Below are 19,685 nucleotides of genomic sequence, written 5' to 3'. Positions count from 1 at the left end.
GCCTCTCGGCTTCCCCGGGCGTCGTCGACCCCGGTCCCCAGGAGCTGTCGGGGGAAGGGATGAGCTGTCGGGGTGGGGGAGAGCTCCTTGGGGACAGCACCGGCGGGTCTGTTGATGCGACCTTCCGCCTCGGAGGGAGGAGGCTCCGCGTGTGAATACGGCAGCCCGGTAGTTTGAAGGCAGAGCTGCGCTCGGCCGCTCCCTGCCAACGAGTTGGTTAGCTGGCGGCTGCTGCCTGCTGCTCATGTTAGCCTCCTGCCACACCACCGATCTCCCCCCACGGGGACTCTCCGCTTCCCCTCGGAGGCAGAAATCGCCCAGCTCCGTTTCTTTCCTTTCCTAGATCTTTTAGATTAACCCCCTTTCCCCGTCGCCTCGCACGCGCCGCGAGGATGGAGGTCAGAACTTGGCATCTCCCGGGGCGCTTCTGAAGTCCAAGGAGCGGGATGATAATGATAATAACAATGATAATTATTAAAGGCGGCATCCGCCAAGCTCCCTTTGGCAACTGTGTCTGAAAGCGCATTGATCGCCTTTAAAGATGCTCGCGCTCCCCACCCCCTCCGCCCCAGACCGGTGATACCACCCGAGGGGGAAAGACGGGGAACTTAATCAGCACAGCAAACCCCGGGAAGGAAGGTCTCGAATTGCGCGTCCACCTCTCACGACCTCAGCGAGCGAGGACTACAAAATAGGCGCCTAAAACTAGGCACCCATTAGCCGCCCACTCTCCGTCCCTCCGATCAGCTTTCCAAGCGAGTAACGACCGAAAGCTGATTCGTCCAGGGGGAACTCTGCGAATCAGGCTCCGCTCCACCTCCGGAGTTCGGGCGGCCCTTCAAATTCTCCACCACGCCGCCGGCCTCGGGCGACTTGCCGTCGGTTGCGTCCCCTTCCGAAAATAGGTCAGCTGCCTTTCCTTCCCCGACCCCTCCCGCGATTCTGAGGTTTAAGCCCCACCTTCAGCACCAGGGAACCAGCTCAATTCCGCCCGAGTCGCCCCTGGAAGGGCGGAGGGGCGGCGGCTCACTTCTCGCCTCTTTCCTTTCGCGTCCTGGCCTGCCGTTCGGCGAGGAGTTAGCTCGGGGATACGGGAAGCGCGCCCGTCCGCACCGCCATCTCCATCTGACCACCTTAAATCTCACGGGGACCCGGGAAGGTTTGGAAGCGCGCGCGCGGCGCTTAGGCGCACGACGCGAGTTCCAACAGCTGCCGAGGCCGCGACAGCGCTGCCTGCAGGAAAGCTAAGTCCCCCTCCCCCTCGGAGAGAGCAGAAGGCGCTTGTCAGAAGGCGAGGCGACGGTGGGACCAGCGCCACTGGGAGACCTTTAAGCTCTGGGTTGGCGTTCTCGCCCTCCTGGCTTTCTTATGGCTGCATCCCGCCGCCCGCTCCCACCCCCCACCCCCTTCACTCATCTGCAAAGACGCGCGAGCCGGGTTAGCTGTGCGGCTGCAAGTCAACCGCACCTCGCGTTTTCAGCTCCACTTACTCCTCTCTGATCGATCGCCAGAGCTCGGGTTTCAGCCTGGAGCCTGGCTGCAGGCGGCCGGAGAGGCTGCGAGCTCGTGGCGGGGCTGGCAGTGACGCGGAAGCCCCAGGAAAAAGCGTTGCCGCCGCTGCTATGAGCGGCGAGGGGTCCTGCGCGTGCGCGCCCGCCTCTGCCGGCGCAGGTCGCTTTTCCTTCTCGCTCTTCCGACAGCCTGAGAAGAGCAAAGGAAAATGCACCTGGGCGGGTCCTACTCCCGGGGAATCCGTCGGGAAGCTCCTCCAGGTGTACGGGACTTTTACGCCAGTGCTAGCGAGCTGGGGGTGGTGGGAGTGTAATCTGGACGGTCTGGGAAGGAAAGGAGAAGATAGGTCTGGAAAGGAGGTAAATTTGGAACAAGTGGTCCGGATTTGTGGGGTCGAGGGTGGGCAGAAGAGAGGCAACGGAGAGGACCGGGAAACGTAGCCCCCTCTGACCGCCGCCTCTCCTGTTCTTCCCCGCCCCCATGCGCACTTCCCACACGCCTTGGAGCTCCCTTGTTTGGTGGAACGAGGCATCTGCAAGGCAAGACTCTCTCCACTTCCCCGCTTCTCCATGGCCGGCCTCCTTGGCAGCCTTCTCTGGCAGCCTTTGAACTTCTGACCTTCCGCCAACTTCCCTCTCAGACGCAACAAACACCGCGCCCCAGCCCCGCCACGCTAGACGCACTCCCGGGAGCTTCCCATCGCGTCTCGCCTGGCTCCTTTCCGGATTCTTCGGCCGCTCTGGGCGCGGCCGGAAAAATAGCCTTAGCTGGGGAGCCAAGAGCGGCCTCCGAGGGAGACCTTGGGGGGGACGTGCGCTGGGGGAAGGGGATGCTCGTGGAGGCTGGCTGACCCTGGGCATGAAGGCAGAAAAGGAAGCGAGTTTGCTATCCTGCGCGGCGGCCCTCAGCGTCTGAGGTAGGGTGGGTGGGTGGGTGGGGGAGATTCGCTAACATAGAACGCCGCTTGGCGGCGGAAATGCACCTGGGCGGCCCCGAGCCCTTCGCCTCCGCCTTGACCCTTGTCTCGCGCAGCGGCCGGGCAGCTTGGGCAAGGCGGTCTCCCTCCTGGGGCGGGGCCGAGAAGGGAGGGGAAGCCTTTTCGGCAGGGAAGCGTTTTTTCTTTCCATCCAGCCGCCGCCGCCTTCGCCGCTGCCAGTTAATATTAACTAGATGCGGAGAGGAGGAAGAGACAAATCCCGGGAGAGCTGGAGGGGGTTTCTCCCCCCCCCCAATGACTGAATCTATGCGTGACATAAGGGTGCCAGGCCAGAGCTGCCGTTCGTCTGTAAAAACGAGCCCTTTCTCGGCCCGCTGAGAGGAAGGCAGTACAGTCCGTGAATATTCCTTAGCGTGTTTTGGGGCTTGAGTGGAGGGGGGGGGCGCGCGGGAGAGTCCCGCTCAATCAAGGGGATCGAGAGGCTGCGCCCGATGGGGTTTATTCCTGGAGAGATGCTCTACGCGGGTAGCCTTCCTTGTCAGCAAAGTGGGAGAGAAAGTGAAAAGCGCCGAGGCGGAACGGCGTCCTGGAGAAGGCAAGGGTAGCCTGCATGATTTCCTAGGTCAGTTTAGCCCCCATAACTCGTCTCTTTTCTGCCCGAGCCCTCCTGAAAAGAAAGGATCGGGCAGATAAGACGTCTTGGAGGAGTGATGGAAGCCAAAGGTGCCTCAGTGCTGCCGTCTTTGCGGGTGAGGATTTTGATCCCAATAAGCCGGCTCTGTAGATCTTTCCTTCCCCTCTCCACGCCGGCGAAGTTCCCTCCATGAGCCCGAGAACGCCGAACGGCTGAGCTCGCCCTGGCTCTTCCTCCAGTCCAGCCGCGCGTCTTGGGCAAACCGGGCGTCGGATCCTTCGTAGCCCCAGACTTCCGGCTCTTTGGACGCTCACGGAAGAAGCGCAGGTATGGGGGATCAGTTTCTGCTGTCTAGTCCCATCCAGTCGGCAGAGATCCGGGATTGGTGCGTTGAAGGGGTAGGAAAACCCACTCGTGTTTCCGCTCACCTGTCCCACCCAGCTGATGTGCTTTTTACGCATTCGCATTCCCAGCAGCAGCCTTCTGACATAAACGAAGATGTCTTAAATCTCCCCCCCACCTTACCTCCCCCAAAGATGCCACTCTTAAAGCAGTTATCCGCGGCAGCGATTTCTAAAACTGTTGAGATGTATCTTTGCCAGCCTTCATTCAGGGCAACTACAACTCCCAAAAGTGCTTTTTCAAGAGGCAACTGGACTTTCTCTTGAAAAAGCACCTTTGGGACAGCCATGACCTGGAGGACTGAGAATCTCCATATACAAGTTCCAGAATGTCGAGGCATTTGCGGGAGTGGTAGAGGCCATTCTTGTAGAGAAGAGAAAGATGGAGTGAAGGTGTGTGCAACTAGGCAATTTCTTCTCTTTTGCAATGCAATCCCACTTGTGTTTAAGCAAATCCCAATGAGTTTTATGGGGCTAAACTTCCGTACTGAAAACAATATATAAAAGGCAGGTAAAAGTGTGCCAAATTCACCCTGAGTTGGTCTTTAAAAAGCAATGTTGCAAAAGTTGACTCTGGGGGGGGAAATGCCTTGCTAGCTTACACTTCTTGCTGGAGAGGTGAAATGGCAGAAGGTATTCCTGGGAAAAGGTCCAAGAAATTGTCCAGTGTAAAAGTCATTAGCCTCTGGAAAGGTTTGTTACAGTCTTAGAGACCTATTTATGCTTCCGCATAAAACTGCAAAGCCTCAGCAACAACTCCTCCTCTATAAACTCAGTTGTTTTATTCTCCCAGAAATCCTTTTTTAAAATATATATGTTGTCCCTAGCTTTAAAAGACTAATTCATGGAGTTTGAGATAAATGAACATTAGTTTGGAAAGGATTGTTTACTTTAAGAGACCATTTGCTTAGAAATCTGCCTCTTTGCTTAAAGGTTTTGAAGGCTGGCCTTTGTGGAGAAAATGCTAGGAGATTACTAGTAGGCTACACCAAGGTCCTCCTTGCTTCCTTCTCCATTGAACCCACAGTCTGTGGGAACTTATGGCCAAGTTGCTAATGACTTCAGTTTCTAGGGTCATGGAATCCCAATATAGACCCTAGCTACAGATCGCAGGGGCTCAAATAAGTATTAACAAGGCCAGACCAGAGAAGGAAGTGAAACGTCTCCTTATCTATTCACAAATAATAAATTATATACTGGGGAATGTCCATCCTGGATGGATGAGATTCACAATAACCTAAGGGCAATATCGGATTGGTGCAATATCACAGGCTATTGTTAGGCCAGCAAAATTTTAAGTAGGAAAACTGTTCCCGAATTATATTTTCTCAGGTTGTGATCAGAATCAGTTTGATATCATTGCATCCAGGCACTGAGATAGAAAATAGGAGGTTATGAATTCTAGTCTTGCCTTAGTTACAAAACCAGCATGGTTACCCTAGGCCAGTCACTTTCGTGCAGCCCTAGGAAAGACAGAATAGCAAACCACTTTAAAAATCCTTGCCAATAGAACTGAACAGTCTTGTCCAAGAATCAGACAAGAACAGTTTTGGAAGTGTGGGTAGGGATTTCTCTGTGTGTGTGTCTGTGTGTGTGTCTGTGTGTGTGTGTGTGTGTCTGTGTGTGTGTCTGTGTGTGTGTGTTTGCATCCTGAAGTTGAGAGAAACTGCATTCAGGTACAAAACTTGAGAATTTAACCTTAATTTTGTGCATACAAATAACTTGTGCTTATCTAGATCCATATGCTTTCGTATTTTGAAGTAGTAGAGTCCAGCTTTTTCAATCTCCAAATTTGGCCAATTTTTTTCCTCTTCAGTTTTTTTTAATAAAGCAAAATAGATGCTTCCAGCTGCTGCAGGATCTAAGAAGATAACCTTATGTCTTCTTCCATTCCATTCCTGGATAGAAATCACTCAAGAATGAGGCATGTGAAGCTAAATCTGAAAAAATCTAAATTCTTAGAGAGTAAGTCACAGAAGTGGCTTTACTTCTCATGCTAAGAAGGTTTTATCTTACCAACTTGTATCTTTTCACAGAAAGTTAAGTCGGTCTATATTTGTTAATTACATTGAGTGAAATAGAATTTATTTATTTATTATTAGCCTTCCATGTTGCCCCATTTCCGAAGATCCAAGTCTATTTAATTAATCAATTTTGGGAGTTTGTACCATTCAACCATCAAATGAATCCTGTCTGGTTTAGCAAAATAGCTTACCTCTCCTCCCATTCAAGCTAAAACTAATCAAGTCACGCATGCTTGTGAATGCAATTACTGAACCATGATCCTGAAAGGTGTTTGGCAAACCCAATCAAGGCCAACAATCTTTCATTCATCTGAGAAGGAAATTGGTTCAGTATATGTTCTTCCATTCGATAGTCATTTTCCACCAAGGAAGTAATACTTCCAATTCTAGCAAGGGAAAGACTTGACTCCAAATGGTTCTTGAATAAGCCCACCAAAATTAAGGAGACGAACATGTTAGCTGTAGGAAACTTAAAACCCCAGCCTAGCTATCAATAGTCCTGCTCTAATTCTGTCAGGATCCAATCAACTTATCTCTCCTAAAATATTCAATATATTATTTAATTGTAATTGTCTGCTCAACTCCAATGGGCTCTGGGCAATATACAAAACTATTATTAAATATTTTCTAGTCCATCTAGAGGTTCTGCTGCTGACACAGGACACATAATGATCTTGGATTGTCTTCTGGCCCCTTCTCAGCTAAGCTGGACAGATGATTTGATAACTGGTAAAGTTGGAGTTCTATCAAATTGACTTTAGAATGCAGGTTGGCCAGAGATGTTTATGGGCTGTTGAATCCAGTTTTGGACTGGAAGGACTCTGGAACAGCACTTGGAGAGAGTCATTCCTGGCACTGTGTCTCCCTTTGCTCCCTTCTTTCTGCCCACCTAGCAAGGTTCAACTTTGAGTCTTAGGATGAAGATCCATTCCAAGACAATAGATGTGGTAGCAGGTCAAGACTGAGGAACAAGATGGAAGCTTGTCTTTCAGATCTGGCTTCCCTTGTGTGGACACAGAAGCAGAGCTTGTTCAACAACCTCCATCCTCTCAGCTTGGTGCCCGGGGCGGGAGGAGAGCGGGCTTTGTAGAACAGATATCAGAAGGTCTCCATGGGGGGTGGGAGGGTGGTGGGAATGGTTACTTCAGTTTCTTCCAGAGTTTGTCAACCTCATCCCTGGTGAGAGATGCACTTTCCCTCTTGCTCATCTGCCACCTACCCACTTTTGGCACCCATCCTTAGTAATAGGGCAAAATGCATAGGGAGTTCTACTCAAACTCTCACAAGTAAGCAAAGTATCTAAACCTGTGTTTTTTCCAACTTGGCAGCTTTAAGACCTTCGGGACTTTGGATCCCAGAATTCCCCAGTTACTTCACACCTCTTAAAAGGTGCCAAGTTTGGGGGAGGGGGGAGGTGCTCTGAAATACAGCTATTCTAGACTTCTGGCTCTGCGGCAACTAACCTGCCTTAGGATGCTCAGACGTGGCCTCTCAGTGTTGTCTGCTTACAGGTGGGGGGCATCCCCTGTGGGTAGCTTAAGAACCCTTTAAACAAAGGGGAAATGAATTGTTCAATTAGCCTTACACGGATCCCGCAAGAGAAAGTCAAGGTTACCAGATCTGGACTGCAAAGCTCTTGAGATGACCCATCTGGTTGCCATCCGGAGCTGCGAGCCCACCACAAGTCTTCTGTCCCCCACTTTGGGTCCACTCGAGTATCTCAGCGGGGAGGGAAACCAGGGTCACACGATGCTGTTTCCCCCTGCCGGGGGTCGCTTGGCCACGGGGGACCTGCGGGCGGACGGAAGCACCGCAGGTCTGGCTCCCGCTGTGGGACTTCGCTTCCCCTGCCCAGCCAGCCCGGCCGTGACAATCCCCCCCCATCCCCACCCCACTGCGCCGCCAGCTGTTCTGACTGCCTCCGCCACGCTCGCCTCTCTTCTGCTTGCTCCCGGCAGCGCTGCAAGGACAAGCTGAACGCGCTGGCCATCTCCGTCATGAACCAGTGGCCGGGCGTCAAGCTGCGCGTCACGGAGGGCTGGGACGAGGACGGCCACCACTCCGAGGAGTCGCTGCACTACGAGGGCCGCGCAGTGGACATCACCACCTCGGATCGGGACCGCAGCAAGTACGGCATGCTGGCTCGCCTGGCCGTCGAGGCCGGCTTCGACTGGGTCTACTACGAGTCCAAGGCGCACATCCACTGCTCCGTCAAGGCCGGTAAGCAGCGCGAGAGAGTGGGGGGCATCCTCCCAGGCGTGGCGGGTCTGCTTACCTTTGCCAGGGTGCGGGGAACCCGAGGATCGGTTAAAAACAAACAAGACGATGGCGGACACCCCTGCGGGAGGGAGAAACTGGGATCATTCTTAAAAGCACTCGATTTTTTCAGATGGGCCAAGTAGTAAAGCAGCAGTAACACCTACTGTGAAAGGACAGGGCATTCCTGTTTATCCTGAAGGGATCTGGGGATGGGGCTTGCCAGAGATTTGATACCGCTATTCGGGAGCAGGAAAATGCTTTGGCTGAGTTTCCCATTTATTTAGCCTCCATAAGGTGTTAGTTGTGAGATAAGAAAGGCGTCTGCTGTGTTTCACCAATGCGAGTATATACACACATAGTCACACACAAACACAGGGGTGAATATGATGGATTTGATGGGCAAGGTTCAGTGCATCTTCCTCCGTAGATGTTTCCTGGGCGGCTTTGGCCAAGTGCGTCTCTCTCTCTCTCTCTCTCTCCCTCTCCCTCTCTCCCTCTCCCTCCCTCCCCTCCCTCCCTCTCTCTCCCCTCTCTCTCTCCCCAATCTACCTCACCTAATTGTTGTGGGGAAAAGAATGGAATATGTATTCTGTATGCCAGTTTGAGCTCTTCTATGAAAAATGGGATGTGAATCACATCCAGAACCTGGCAATTGGAAGATGAGAGGACTTCAATTCCCAGAATTATTAGAGTCCACCCGTCTTCCATTTGCCAAGTTAAATAAACGAACCTTTTCTTCAGTTACTCTTTGACGTCCTATCAGCCATAAACTGTTATCCAGAGATCTCCAATTAGTCAAGAAGGACCAGAAAACGGAAAGGAGGGTGGGGGAAATGTCAGGGACCTTTTCCAGGTGCCTGGAGGCCTGCAGGCCTTAAGAGACAGGGAAACTGCGTCTAAGAGGGCTATGGAAAATGTAGGAGGACGAAATTGTCTTGAGGAAGGCTAGAGATATTAAAGCATTTGATCTTCTAACCCTTTCGCCCAATTAGGGCGCCCTCAAATGAAGGGGCTTTTGAGGCATTCTGGTCCCCACCATCCCTCTAAGAGCAATAGCCCCGCCCACTCTCTTCTCTAGTACCTAAGAACGTGGGAAACAGCCTCACGTATCCGGTGCAGGGAGGTTCCGCGCGCAGTGCTCTGTTCCCAACTAAGGTTGGTCAGCATCTTCTCTCCACCCCCAACCTCCAGCCCTGCGAGTGGGATGCTTCAATTATTTCTGCCGGGCATCCTAGATTGCAATTATTGCAATTATAAGCTTCTGTTGCAATTGCCTCGGCGCGTCTTCACAGCTGGGTAGGTACGAGGGAAGCTGCTGGCTGCGACCTTTTGAGCTCCGAGCGGGTCTTGTGCGCACAACCTAACTTAAGATTCCTGGCAAGACGGGGGCTCAGAGGTAAAGCCCACTGAGGAGCGGAACGGGTTTCTCAACGCAGCACCGAGCATTCCCCCCCCCCGCCCACGCCGTTTCCACGCTAATTCACCTCTTCGGAGGGGAGCTGAGACCCCCTGAACTCAAAGCAGGTCTTCCTGTACCCTTAACCAACCAGCCACAACTCAGTTTGTCAATGCCAATTCATCCCAAGCATCCCGGGTGAGCTGTTCCACCGCCCTCCCGAATCCCCCCCCCCCCGCAATTCAAGAGAGATCCCAGAAGCCCTCGTTCCGGTTCCTTTTAGAAATCTTAGGGCGCCCCGTTTTCTTCCTTCCAACCGAATGAGAGAAGGGGAGGGAGGGGGGAGAGAGAGGGAGGGAGGGCGGGAGGGAAAGAGAGAGAGAGAGAGAGAGAGAGAGAGAGAGAGAGAGAGAGAGAGAGAGAGAGAGAGAGAGAGAGAGAGAAAGAAAGAAAGAGGGGAAGGAAGGAAAAAGAGCAAAAGAGAGTGAGAAAGGAAGGAAGGAGAAGAAAGAAAAAGAGCGAGAGAAAGAAAGGAAGGAAGATGAAGGAAGGAAGAAAGAAAGAAAAAGAAAGAAAGAAAGAAAGAAAGAAAGAAAGAAAGAAAGAAAGAAAGAAAGAAAGAAAGAAAGAAAGAAAGAAAGAAAGAAAAAGAAATCAAAATAAACTGGGCAGAGGAGATGATGGAAGGTGGTGAGGTGTGGCGAGTGGTACCCAGGCGGTAGGGAAGGTAGGAGGTTTTGGAGCGATTCGAGTTCATTCGTCCAGAGTTAACGGCGTGCGCGGACGCGGCCACAACCCCCGCTTGCTGAAGCCGTGCTAGGAAACCGAAGGGGATCACCCGCAACGTTGTCGTCCCCCCCTCTTCCGCGTTGTCGTTTGACCAGGCGGGCGCTCGATCGCCTGCGCGTTTTCCGCGGCGCCAGTGAAGACACGACGCGTTTTAGAAAGCAGCCTGAGCTCGTATCATAGGGCTGAGCTGACCCTTTTGATCGTACGCTGCGGTCCTCCTGCCCCCTCACCCCATCCTCGGATCCAGAGCAGGCAGGTGACCTGGAGGGAACGTTGCTCGCATGTCCCGCCACGGATCGGGACTTCTGCCCAAACCACCAGCTCCGGCTCCCCCTTCAGGGGTGGAAAAGAGTGGAAGGGAAGCAGATACGCTTCTCGCCTCTCCACCGGCCCTGCGGGCCTCCGAACCACTTAAGCCGGCGTTGATAACGCCAGTGGGGCAATGAAACAAGCCGCAGAAGCTCTTTCTTCTCTTTTCTGTCGCCGGGATTACGGAAAAAACTTGCAATTTCTCTCTGGACCTTTTTTTAAAAATCCAGCCTAGGCTGTCAAGTATTCCTTCGTGCTACGAGCGCCCCTTGCCGGTCCGGTTAAGAAACGCAGCCTCAGGGCGCGTGCTGGTTGCCCGCCTTCCGCATAAATTGTCGCTTTCAAACAAAACAGTTAACAGTAATATACACATATATATCCAGTAATATACACATATATCCGGTAATATACACATATATATCCAGTAATAGACACATATACATACACATATTTATATATACATATATACATATACATACACACACATACACACACACACACACACACACACACACACACACACATATTTGGCGGAGACGCCTTCTTGTTTTGCTACTTCTCCTTTGTTGACTGGCGCTTAAAGAAAACACTCTCGAAGTGCCAAGAAACACGCCATCGAGATGAAAAGATAATTAACTCTCTCTAAATATATCAGCTGATGTGAGAAGGGAGTAAGGATTAAGAGAACCAGCGTGATTAGAGAGGGGGTGGAATTCCACTCAAGACAGTGGGTAAGATTCCACTACGGGACTGGATTCCCCAAAAAGATTTCCTAAAAAGCAACTTATTTTTTCTCAGTCTGCCATAATAGATTTTTCATTGGAGATTGACTTTTTCTCAAGTCACAGATCCAATTTTTTTGTTATTATTATACTTTATTCATTAAACATGAAACTCAGTCAGCTGAATATTCAAAAATGCATGACAAATACCATTGACTGGTGTTAATGGTTGATATGGTTTGCTGCCAGCGTTCTAGGTATCAACCAAGTACCTTCTTAAAATATACGATGTTCCGAGTAGCGCAGTTTTTTTGCAGTTTCACTGGTGTTATTGCAAGAAGCTATAATTTGTTGATGTATCTTGTAAAATTCTTGAACATGGTACCCGATGACAATGGGTATCACTGTTACAATTACTATGATGATGATTATGATTATTATGTGGTTAATCTTTGGTGAGATTCACAGACTTTGGGGCTGGTGAGTCCTAACCATGGCTAGTTTAATGAAAAGAAGGACTAGGGGAGACATGATAGCAGTGTTCCAATATCTCAGGGGTTGCCACAAAGAAGAGGGAGTCAAACTATTCTCCGGGGCACCTGAGGGTAGAACAAAAAGAAATGGGTGGAAACTAATCAAGGAGAGAAGCAACTTAGAACTGAGGAGAAATTTCCTGACAGTTAGAACAATTAATCAGTGGAACAGCTTGCCTCCAGAAGTTGTGAATGCCCCAACACTGAAAGTCTTTAAGAAGATGTTGGATAGCCATTTGTCTGAAACGGTATAGGGTTTCCTGCCTAGGCAGGGGGTTGGACTAGAAGACCTCCAAGGTCCCTTCCAACTCTGCAAAAATAAATAAAAAACAAAAAACAAGGACCTAGGAACTGTCAAGGCAAGGATATAAGCTGTTCCAAGTAAGGTGGTTTTTTGTTGAATCATAATATTCAAGTCCGATAAATTTTGAATTTCCAAATAGCGAGGTAGCCCTTTAGGTATTGCTCCAAGGGCTCCAATTACAATTGGGGCAACACACAATTTCTTTTTCTACTGGTACTTTGTGATTTTTTTTCTTGCTTATTATTATTAAAATCCCTTATGCACATTTTAAAATAATGTGAACTATAATCCCGGGCATGTGAAGATAGCATAGATTTCATATTTTCAGTCTGGAAAATGTAATATCCCAGATGGTTACCTTGCAATAGAATTAGAGAATTCCCTTCACTCATTTAAAGTCGAGTGTCGGTGACAATAGTAATTATTCCTAGGACTAATGAGTCAGAAATCAGGACCATAAAACCACTGGACTTTCTGTACTAAGTTAAAAAAAAAAGCTGTCTTAACTTTGACAGGAATATGTCCATTTGGTTTTCTTTATCCCCAGTCTTGGAGACTGGATGTATGCAGTGTAGTTCATACTACAGGTAGTCTTGGAGTTACAATAGCCATTTAGTGACCATTTGAAGTTACAACAAAAAGTGATTTATGAAGATTTTTCACACTTATGACTGTGGCAGCATCCCCGTGGTCATGTGATGTACATTCAGATCTTTGACAACTGACTCACATTTATGACGGTTGCAGTGTCCCAGAGTTATGCGATCCCCTTTTGCGATCTTCTGACTAGCAAAGTCAATGGGAAAACCAGATCCACTTTAACGACAGCATTGCTAATTTAAGAACTGTAGTGATTCGCTTAACAAATGTGGCAAGAATTGTCATAGAATGGGGCAAAACCCACTTAACAAATTTCTCACTTAGCAACATAAATTTTGGGCTTAATTGTGGTCGCAAGCTGAAAACTAACCAATATTTTATCCTATACTATCCTATCCTTTCTGAACCAGGTTGCTGTCATTCTGTTGTTGGCAATGTCACCTTCTCAAGATTAATATTCAACTTAGTTTCTGGATCCAGATTCATTCAGGTTGCAGTAGCAACATGGTTTTTTATTGGGATTTTGATTTAATATTAGCCGATAACCCAGCGTTTCCCAGGTATTTATTTATAGGAGGGAAATGTCTAGCCAAAATTTAATTTCTAATGTTGGATTTTTCCCCCCTTACCAGAGGGAGCCCCCTCTTGGAGTACTGTGAAGCCATTACCATGGCAACTCCACTGCACTGTACAGTAGAAGCCATTTTAGGGCTGTACAGTAGAAGCCATTATAAGGCACCACAGGCTGTATCTTAACAGAACACACACCCCATGGGGTTTTAGTGGTGTCTTACCCCCCCACAGTATTTTTCTCCAGAAAAATATGTACAGATGTACAGATGTACCAAGTTTGGTTGAAATTGCTCAAGGCATTCCAGAGTTATACTGGAACACACACACACAAACAGACACACACACACACACACACACACACACACACAGGTGTTTTTATACACAGAGATTTATTTATTTTGTGCCTTGGAGTCAGTCTTGAGCCTTGACAAATCCCTGCACTTTTCTCAGTGAGGGTTTTTCAAAAGTGGTTTGCCATTTCCCATTTCCCAGGACAGAGGAGGAGGAGGGTGGGGGGGAACTGGCTCAGAGCCACCCAGTTGGCAATTGTGCTTAAGGCAGGACTAGAACTCACGGTTCCTTGCTGTTCCTAGCCTGACGTCTTAACCACTTCAGTGCACCGAACTGGCTCTCCTGACTTAGTCTGATCCAAACCACAAAGGGAGGGGTGGAGGCACCACCTCCTCTTTGATCCAGGGAGCCGATGTTGAAACTACGACAAGTGTGAACTCTGCAGGCAGAATCTGGCCTACATTCATGTGGATGCATGCACAAGGGTTTGGAGTGGAGCTTTGTTTTTGTTTTGGAAGCAGAGATCTGGAACATGAGCTAGAAGGCAAAAAATATTTCTCCTTCCCGGCTTTCGGTTTGTGACGGTTCTGGAGGGTAACCTCACACAGGGATAATCCCCACCTACCTTGTAGGGTTATATCTATAATGCTTCAAATGCCCCACTCCCTCCCTATAAACGCGCAGCAGAAAACCAGAGTAGCGTCAATTAAAACAATCCTCACTGCAAAAGTGCATGTGGGGGACGAACGGGGTGTTTCCTGCCTCCTAGTTCACTGGTGGCTAACCGTTTTGTTGTCGGGTGCCAAAAATGCAAGCGTGCGCGCGCAATAGTACGCGTGTTTGCTGGCACCCATAAGGCAAAGCCCTGCATGCACACACAACCCCCCCTTGTTGCGTGCCGCAATGCTCACCTCCAATCTGAGCTTGGTATTTCCTCCCGGGGGGCATTTTCACCCTCCCCAGGCTCCAGAGCTTTCCTGAAGCCTGGGGAGGATGAAAACAGCCTAAGGCCAAAAATCAGCTGGCGGGCATACTGGCAGACATGGATCCATTTGCCACCTGTGACAGGCATGCCACAGGTTCACCATCACAGTCCTTGTTTGTCTATTCAAGCAGTGTGTAGGTTAGAACAACTTTCTGGGGCATGTGGGCCTCCAGAAGCATTGCATTACAAATCCCATGTTGGCTGAAGATGTTGCAGGAACTGGGTATGTCTAGTTTAATGAAAAGAAGGACTAGGGGAGACATGATAGCAGTCTTCCAATATCTCAGGGGTTGCCACAAAGAAGAGGGACTCAAGCTATTCTCCAAGGCACCTGAGGGCAGGACAAGAAGCAATGGATAGAAATTACTTAGAACTAAGGAGGAATTTCCTGACACTTAGAACAATTAATCAGTGGAACAGAAGTTGCTTTCAGAAGTTGTGAATGCCCCAACACTGGAAGTCTTTAAGAAGACGTTGGATAGCCATTTGTCTGAAACGGTATAGGGTTTCCTGCCTAGGCAGGGGGTTGGACTAGAAGACCTCCAAGGTCCCTTCCAACTCTGCTATTGTATTGTATTATCTCTGGAGGACAGAAGGAACAGCCTGGAGGAACCGGAGGAAGGCACCAATCCTATAAAAAGAGAAAGAAGGAAATGCATTCAGGCCTGCAAGACTCAGTTGCTACAGATTTATAATAGCAGTCACACTGACCAATATGGCACTGGATTTCTGCTCTGGTTGTCTTGAAGAGATGATTAAGGTGATTGATAAGATGATTAAGGGCCTGAAGACTAAAACATACGAAGAACGGTTGCAGGAACTGGGTATCGCTAATGTAGAGAAAGGAAGGATGAAGGGAGACATGATAGCAGTGTTCCAATATCTCAGGGGTTGCCTTAAAGAAGAGGGAGTCAAGCTATTCTCCAAAGCAACTGAGGGCAGGACAAGAAGCAATGGTTGAAAACTCCTCAAGGAGAGAAGCAACTTAGAACCGAGCAGAAATTTCCTGACTGTTAGAACAATTAACCAGTGGAACAGCTTGCCTCCAGAAGTTGTAGGTGCTTCATCACTGATTAACAGATTGACAGAGTTGGAAGGGACCTTGTAGGTCTTCTAGTCCAACCCTCTGCCCAAGCAGGGGATCCTACACCATTTCTGACAAATGGCAGTCCGGTCTCCTCTTGAAAGCTTCCAGGGATGAAGCTCCCACAACTTCTGAAGGCAACTTCTGTTCCACTGAGAGTCTATGCCATGTCAAACAAGTCCAGTCAAAGACTGGACTTGTTTGACATGGCATAGACTCTCCAGCTTGAGCAGACGTTTGGACTAGAAGGCCTCCAAGGTCCCTTCCAGCTCTATTTTGATTGATCGATGGTTAAGAGGACCTGAGGTTGGTGACTTTGACTTTGCTACATCACAGTGCCCTTCTGAAGTGGGCACGCTTACCTTCTTGCCACCCGTAGGGCCAACACAAACTAAACAGACTCCATTCCCACCACCCACCTAACCGCCTGGATTCATCAAGTCCAATTTGGTGGATTCCGAAGGGGGAGGAGAATTCAGCCTTTAGGGCCAAATCCGAGCATTAACAGGCAGTGCACGCCAGGGTGTTTGGGAAGGAAGGGAACGAGTCACTCAAGGTCGTGTGACTGTACAAGAGAGATTTCCTGAGAGGGTGCCTTGAAAATGCCTCTCCCAGCTGGTTTTGGAGGGGTTCATGGCTGAGAATCTGATGAGAAGATTAAAGAGTGAACGGTTTCCAGGGAGGGGCATTTCTTTCAGAGGCCATTTCTATTTGCAGAAAGTATCATCCTGGAGATCGGAATGCAAAGGAGGCGATTTCCCCCATACGGGCCCTGAATGGATGTAGTGGTGGGGGGTGGGGGGAAGAGGAGGACAGGATCTGCAAAAGGGACAGGGATAATGGGGTGGGGTGGGGGGGTGGCAGGAGGGCTATTAAGAGTCCACCCCCTCTATTTCAAATTCAAATACACATCTCGAGTGTTTTGGAAAAGTGTCCTGGTCTGTGCAAATAGGCCTTGGAGGATTTGGTGGGTGAGTGTATGTGTGTGTGAATGGGTCTCGGGGGGGGGGGGAGTCCCCCTGCACCTGAACAAACAGGGGATGGATGGGGGTAGGGTGGAGACTTGGAAGTATCCCCCTCTCTTCTAAGAGAGGCTCCCTTTATTGCCCACATCGGAATGACAGTGCCGATTCTTTATTGGATTTTAATTAGAGGAGGGCTTGCTCAACAGAGCAAGATTTTCACACCTCCGCTGGTTAGCTGGCATGTTTGCTGAGCTGCTACACAACTAGACCTATTCATCAACACACCAAGTATGCAAACAAAGCCTAGCTTGGAGTTGACTGCAGGGTGGGAAAGAGGCTGCATGAAGGTGTCGCTTGCTTCACCAGAAAGGGCACCGTTGATGGGTAGCTATGCCCTTTTCTCTTCTGCCAAGGTTTCCGGACAGCTCATTCCTCACCCATCCCACCCTGCTCCCAAAGTGGACAAAGCAGTCGGTTTATCAAATCTGTCTTGTCCTCTTTTCTTGTTGCTCCTCTTGAGACAGAAGACATTCTTAGGGTTGGTTTCAAGGTATAAGGGCTCAGCCTGTAAGCCTCGGAGAAAAAGAGGTGGGTGTGTAAGCAATCAGCAATCTCTGGGACTTCTTGTCCATTCTGTTTTTAGAGGGAAATGGGATCTGAAAATAGTCCTCCAAAAATTAATAAAGAACTATAAATGGGTGGGAGGAAAGAGAGAGAGAGTTAAGATCAGTTGTGACCTAATAACCTTTGTGTCCAAAAAAAAAACCCCCAGAGAGGGGTACATTTTGGTTTAATTAGAATGAAGCAAACAACCTGACTGCACTTTGGCCATAGCAATTTATCTTTCTGAAGATCTGTTGATGGCTGGGCATGATGATTAGTCTAGCAGAAAAATTCAGTTCTGGCCCCATAAATATCCTTTTTGAAAGGATATTTGCGATCATAGTTCTGTTGCTGTTCTTGTTGTTACATCCTCAAACCCCCACAGCTTCAGCCTTAAACTCTCTACCGTGGACCTCACCCCATTCCTAAGAGGTCCATAAAGGGGGCATGCATAAGAGCACCAGCATGCCTTCCATCCCTATCCTACTGACCCCATTTATTTGTACTCATTTCCCTTGTTCATTTTGATGTTTATACTTATACCTCTTTATCTTGTACTCCCCCCAGTTCAGGGGGAGGGGAGGACAAACCAAGTTACATATAAGAGAATACATCATTAAAAGCACAACATTCATACTATTCGGGCAGGGTTAAGGTCTTTAGCCCCAGGCCTGTCGGGACAGCCAGGTTTTAAGGGCTATGCGGAAGGTCTGGAGGGTGATGAGGGTACGAATCTCCATGGGGAGATCGTTCCATAGGGTCGGAGCTGCCACAGAGAAGGCTCTCCTCCGCGTGATTGCCCTATACTTCTTTGGGCCATTGATCTTATTGCCAAACTACTCTTACTGTGAAGTTTTTTCCCCCCTAGCATTCGGTCAGAAATGCCTTCTTTTAACCCATTTTTCCATGATTTTCATGTGTTTTTTTTAAATTAATTGACAGCAGGCAGAATTCTACACGTGTGAATTCAGAGATTCCAGCAAATTTACTTGCCGTCTGGAATAACATGTCTGCAAATTAAAAGTTAAGCATTAACAATAACAACACCCACGATAATAATAATAGCAGTGTGCTAAATTTAGTATAAATGCTGTCCAGCTCCCACTGACTCTGGTAGTTTACAAAACCTGAACATTCTAAAAAAGGAAACACCAACAAAGTAAAAAAAAAGAAATGATGGCAGGAATGTCAAAAGCAGACAAGAAAAAGAAAAGGGACTTCAAGGTCTGTATTAACACATAATATCCCTGCGAAATATACTCGGTTTTGACCCCCCCTACTCCCCAGGAGCACTCTACAAGTCTCCTAAAGGCTATTCATGCCCCTTTTTAAAAAATAAAACAGGCCCATTTTTGCAAAAAATGGGCAGTTTTGGGGAGGTTTGCAGAGTTCAAAAACTTTTTTTTAATTTGCCTCTTCAAAACCTTGGTGCGTCTTATACTCCAGTGCGTCTTATACTTCAAAAAATATGGTACTCTGGAGCCCTCTAACTTCCCTTCCCAAATTCAAATTCATTGCAATTCCGTCACAACAAAATAAAGAGTGGCCTCTTCCAGCAATATCCATTCCTTAAACCAATGATGGTTAACCTTTTTGCCGTGGCGGGCCAAAAGCATGTGCAACAGCGCATGTACCCATAATGCAATGCATGCGTGACCCACCCCCATGCTCCCTCCACCACTGAGCATGCATGCACAACCCACACATGTGTGTACTCTCCATGAATGTGTGCACATCTCCCACATGTGCCACACCCATCCCCTGCATGCACGACATAGACCCCAAAACCAGCTGTCCGGCGGAAGGTGCGCATGCACGCATGGTGGAGCTGAATTGGGGCTCTGTGTGCCACAGGTTCTGCATCACGACCTTAAACTAAGCCAAAATATCCTTAAATCAATTAGAGGTCAGCAAAGCCTTAACAAAATATTGTTATTGGGTTAACTTAAAAGTGGGATTGTATTGTTGTCTTTCAGTGTTTGTCTTAACATAGTGCAATGAGTGAGTGGCTATTGTGTTAAGCCATAATATATATATATTTTATGTGTTTGAGGTACATCATGCTATTGAGCAAAGCAAAATTGTTAATCTGAGTTATTTTTTTTAATGCAAGTCTAAAACTTAGTAATGTGATCTCTCTTGGAAGCAGTTCCTAGCTCAGAATGCTACTACAAAAAAGAATAGTTTATCTTCTGGCTCTCTTTTGGGGATGAGTTCTACAGGAGTATTTCTGAAGGAAGCATTGAATCAGGACCAGGGAAGAGTGGGTCAATTACTTTCTCTTCACCCAACTTACTTTCAGCTTTGTTGCTACTGGGATAAAAAGATAAAAAGAAGAGCAATGATTGATTGATTGATTGATTGATTGATAGATAGATAGATAGATAGATAGATAGATGATCGATCGATCGATAGATAGATAATGGGTATGCACAGAGTGGAAGAGGTAATCTTTCAGGTATCATAGTCTGAACCAGTTAGGGCTAAAAAGGTCAAAAGAAGCTTAGGAAGCTTAGGAAGTTTGAGCAATCCAACAGCAGCTCCATGCAGAGATCCATCTGGTATCCATAGTACAAGTAGTTTTCAACTTACAAACACAATTGGAAGCTGAACTTCCAAACGGTGCAGTCATTAAGTTGTGCCTGATTTTATGACTTTTTTTTTTTTTTTGCTGTATTTGTTAAGCAGATATGGCTTCCCCCCATTAACTGTTGAAAACACCCTGGGATGACCGCAAATGGAGATCATGTGATCATCCTGGGAC

At 48.4% G+C, this 19,685-nt stretch overlaps 1 protein-coding gene across 2 annotated transcripts in view; it reads left to right on the top strand.

The window, feature by feature from the left end:
- SHH (sonic hedgehog signaling molecule) overlaps nucleotides 1-19,685 on the top strand; it is a 40,286-nt gene that overhangs the window by 524 nt on the left and 20,077 nt on the right. Inside the window, exons 1-2 of one of the 2 annotated variants that reach the window (XM_087712486.1) lie at nucleotides 1,617-1,871; nucleotides 7,467-7,728. In XM_087712486.1, coding sequence (XP_087568612.1) covers nucleotides 1,623-1,871; nucleotides 7,467-7,728 — 511 coding nt within the window. In that variant the 5' untranslated portion in view covers nucleotides 1,617-1,622. Of the gene's footprint in view, nucleotides 1-1,616; nucleotides 1,872-7,466; nucleotides 7,729-19,685 lie in introns of those variants that run through there. The other variant, XM_014067506.2, reaches the window with a different exon arrangement.

This window comes from Thamnophis sirtalis, unplaced genomic scaffold (assembly GCF_051295495.1).
Source record: "Thamnophis sirtalis isolate CommonGarterSnake01/CBP01778 unplaced genomic scaffold, rThaSir2_p1.2 scaffold_4, whole genome shotgun sequence".
Taxonomy (NCBI): domain Eukaryota; kingdom Metazoa; phylum Chordata; class Lepidosauria; order Squamata; family Natricidae; genus Thamnophis; species Thamnophis sirtalis.
This window is presented reverse-complemented; position numbering and strand designations above follow the sequence as displayed.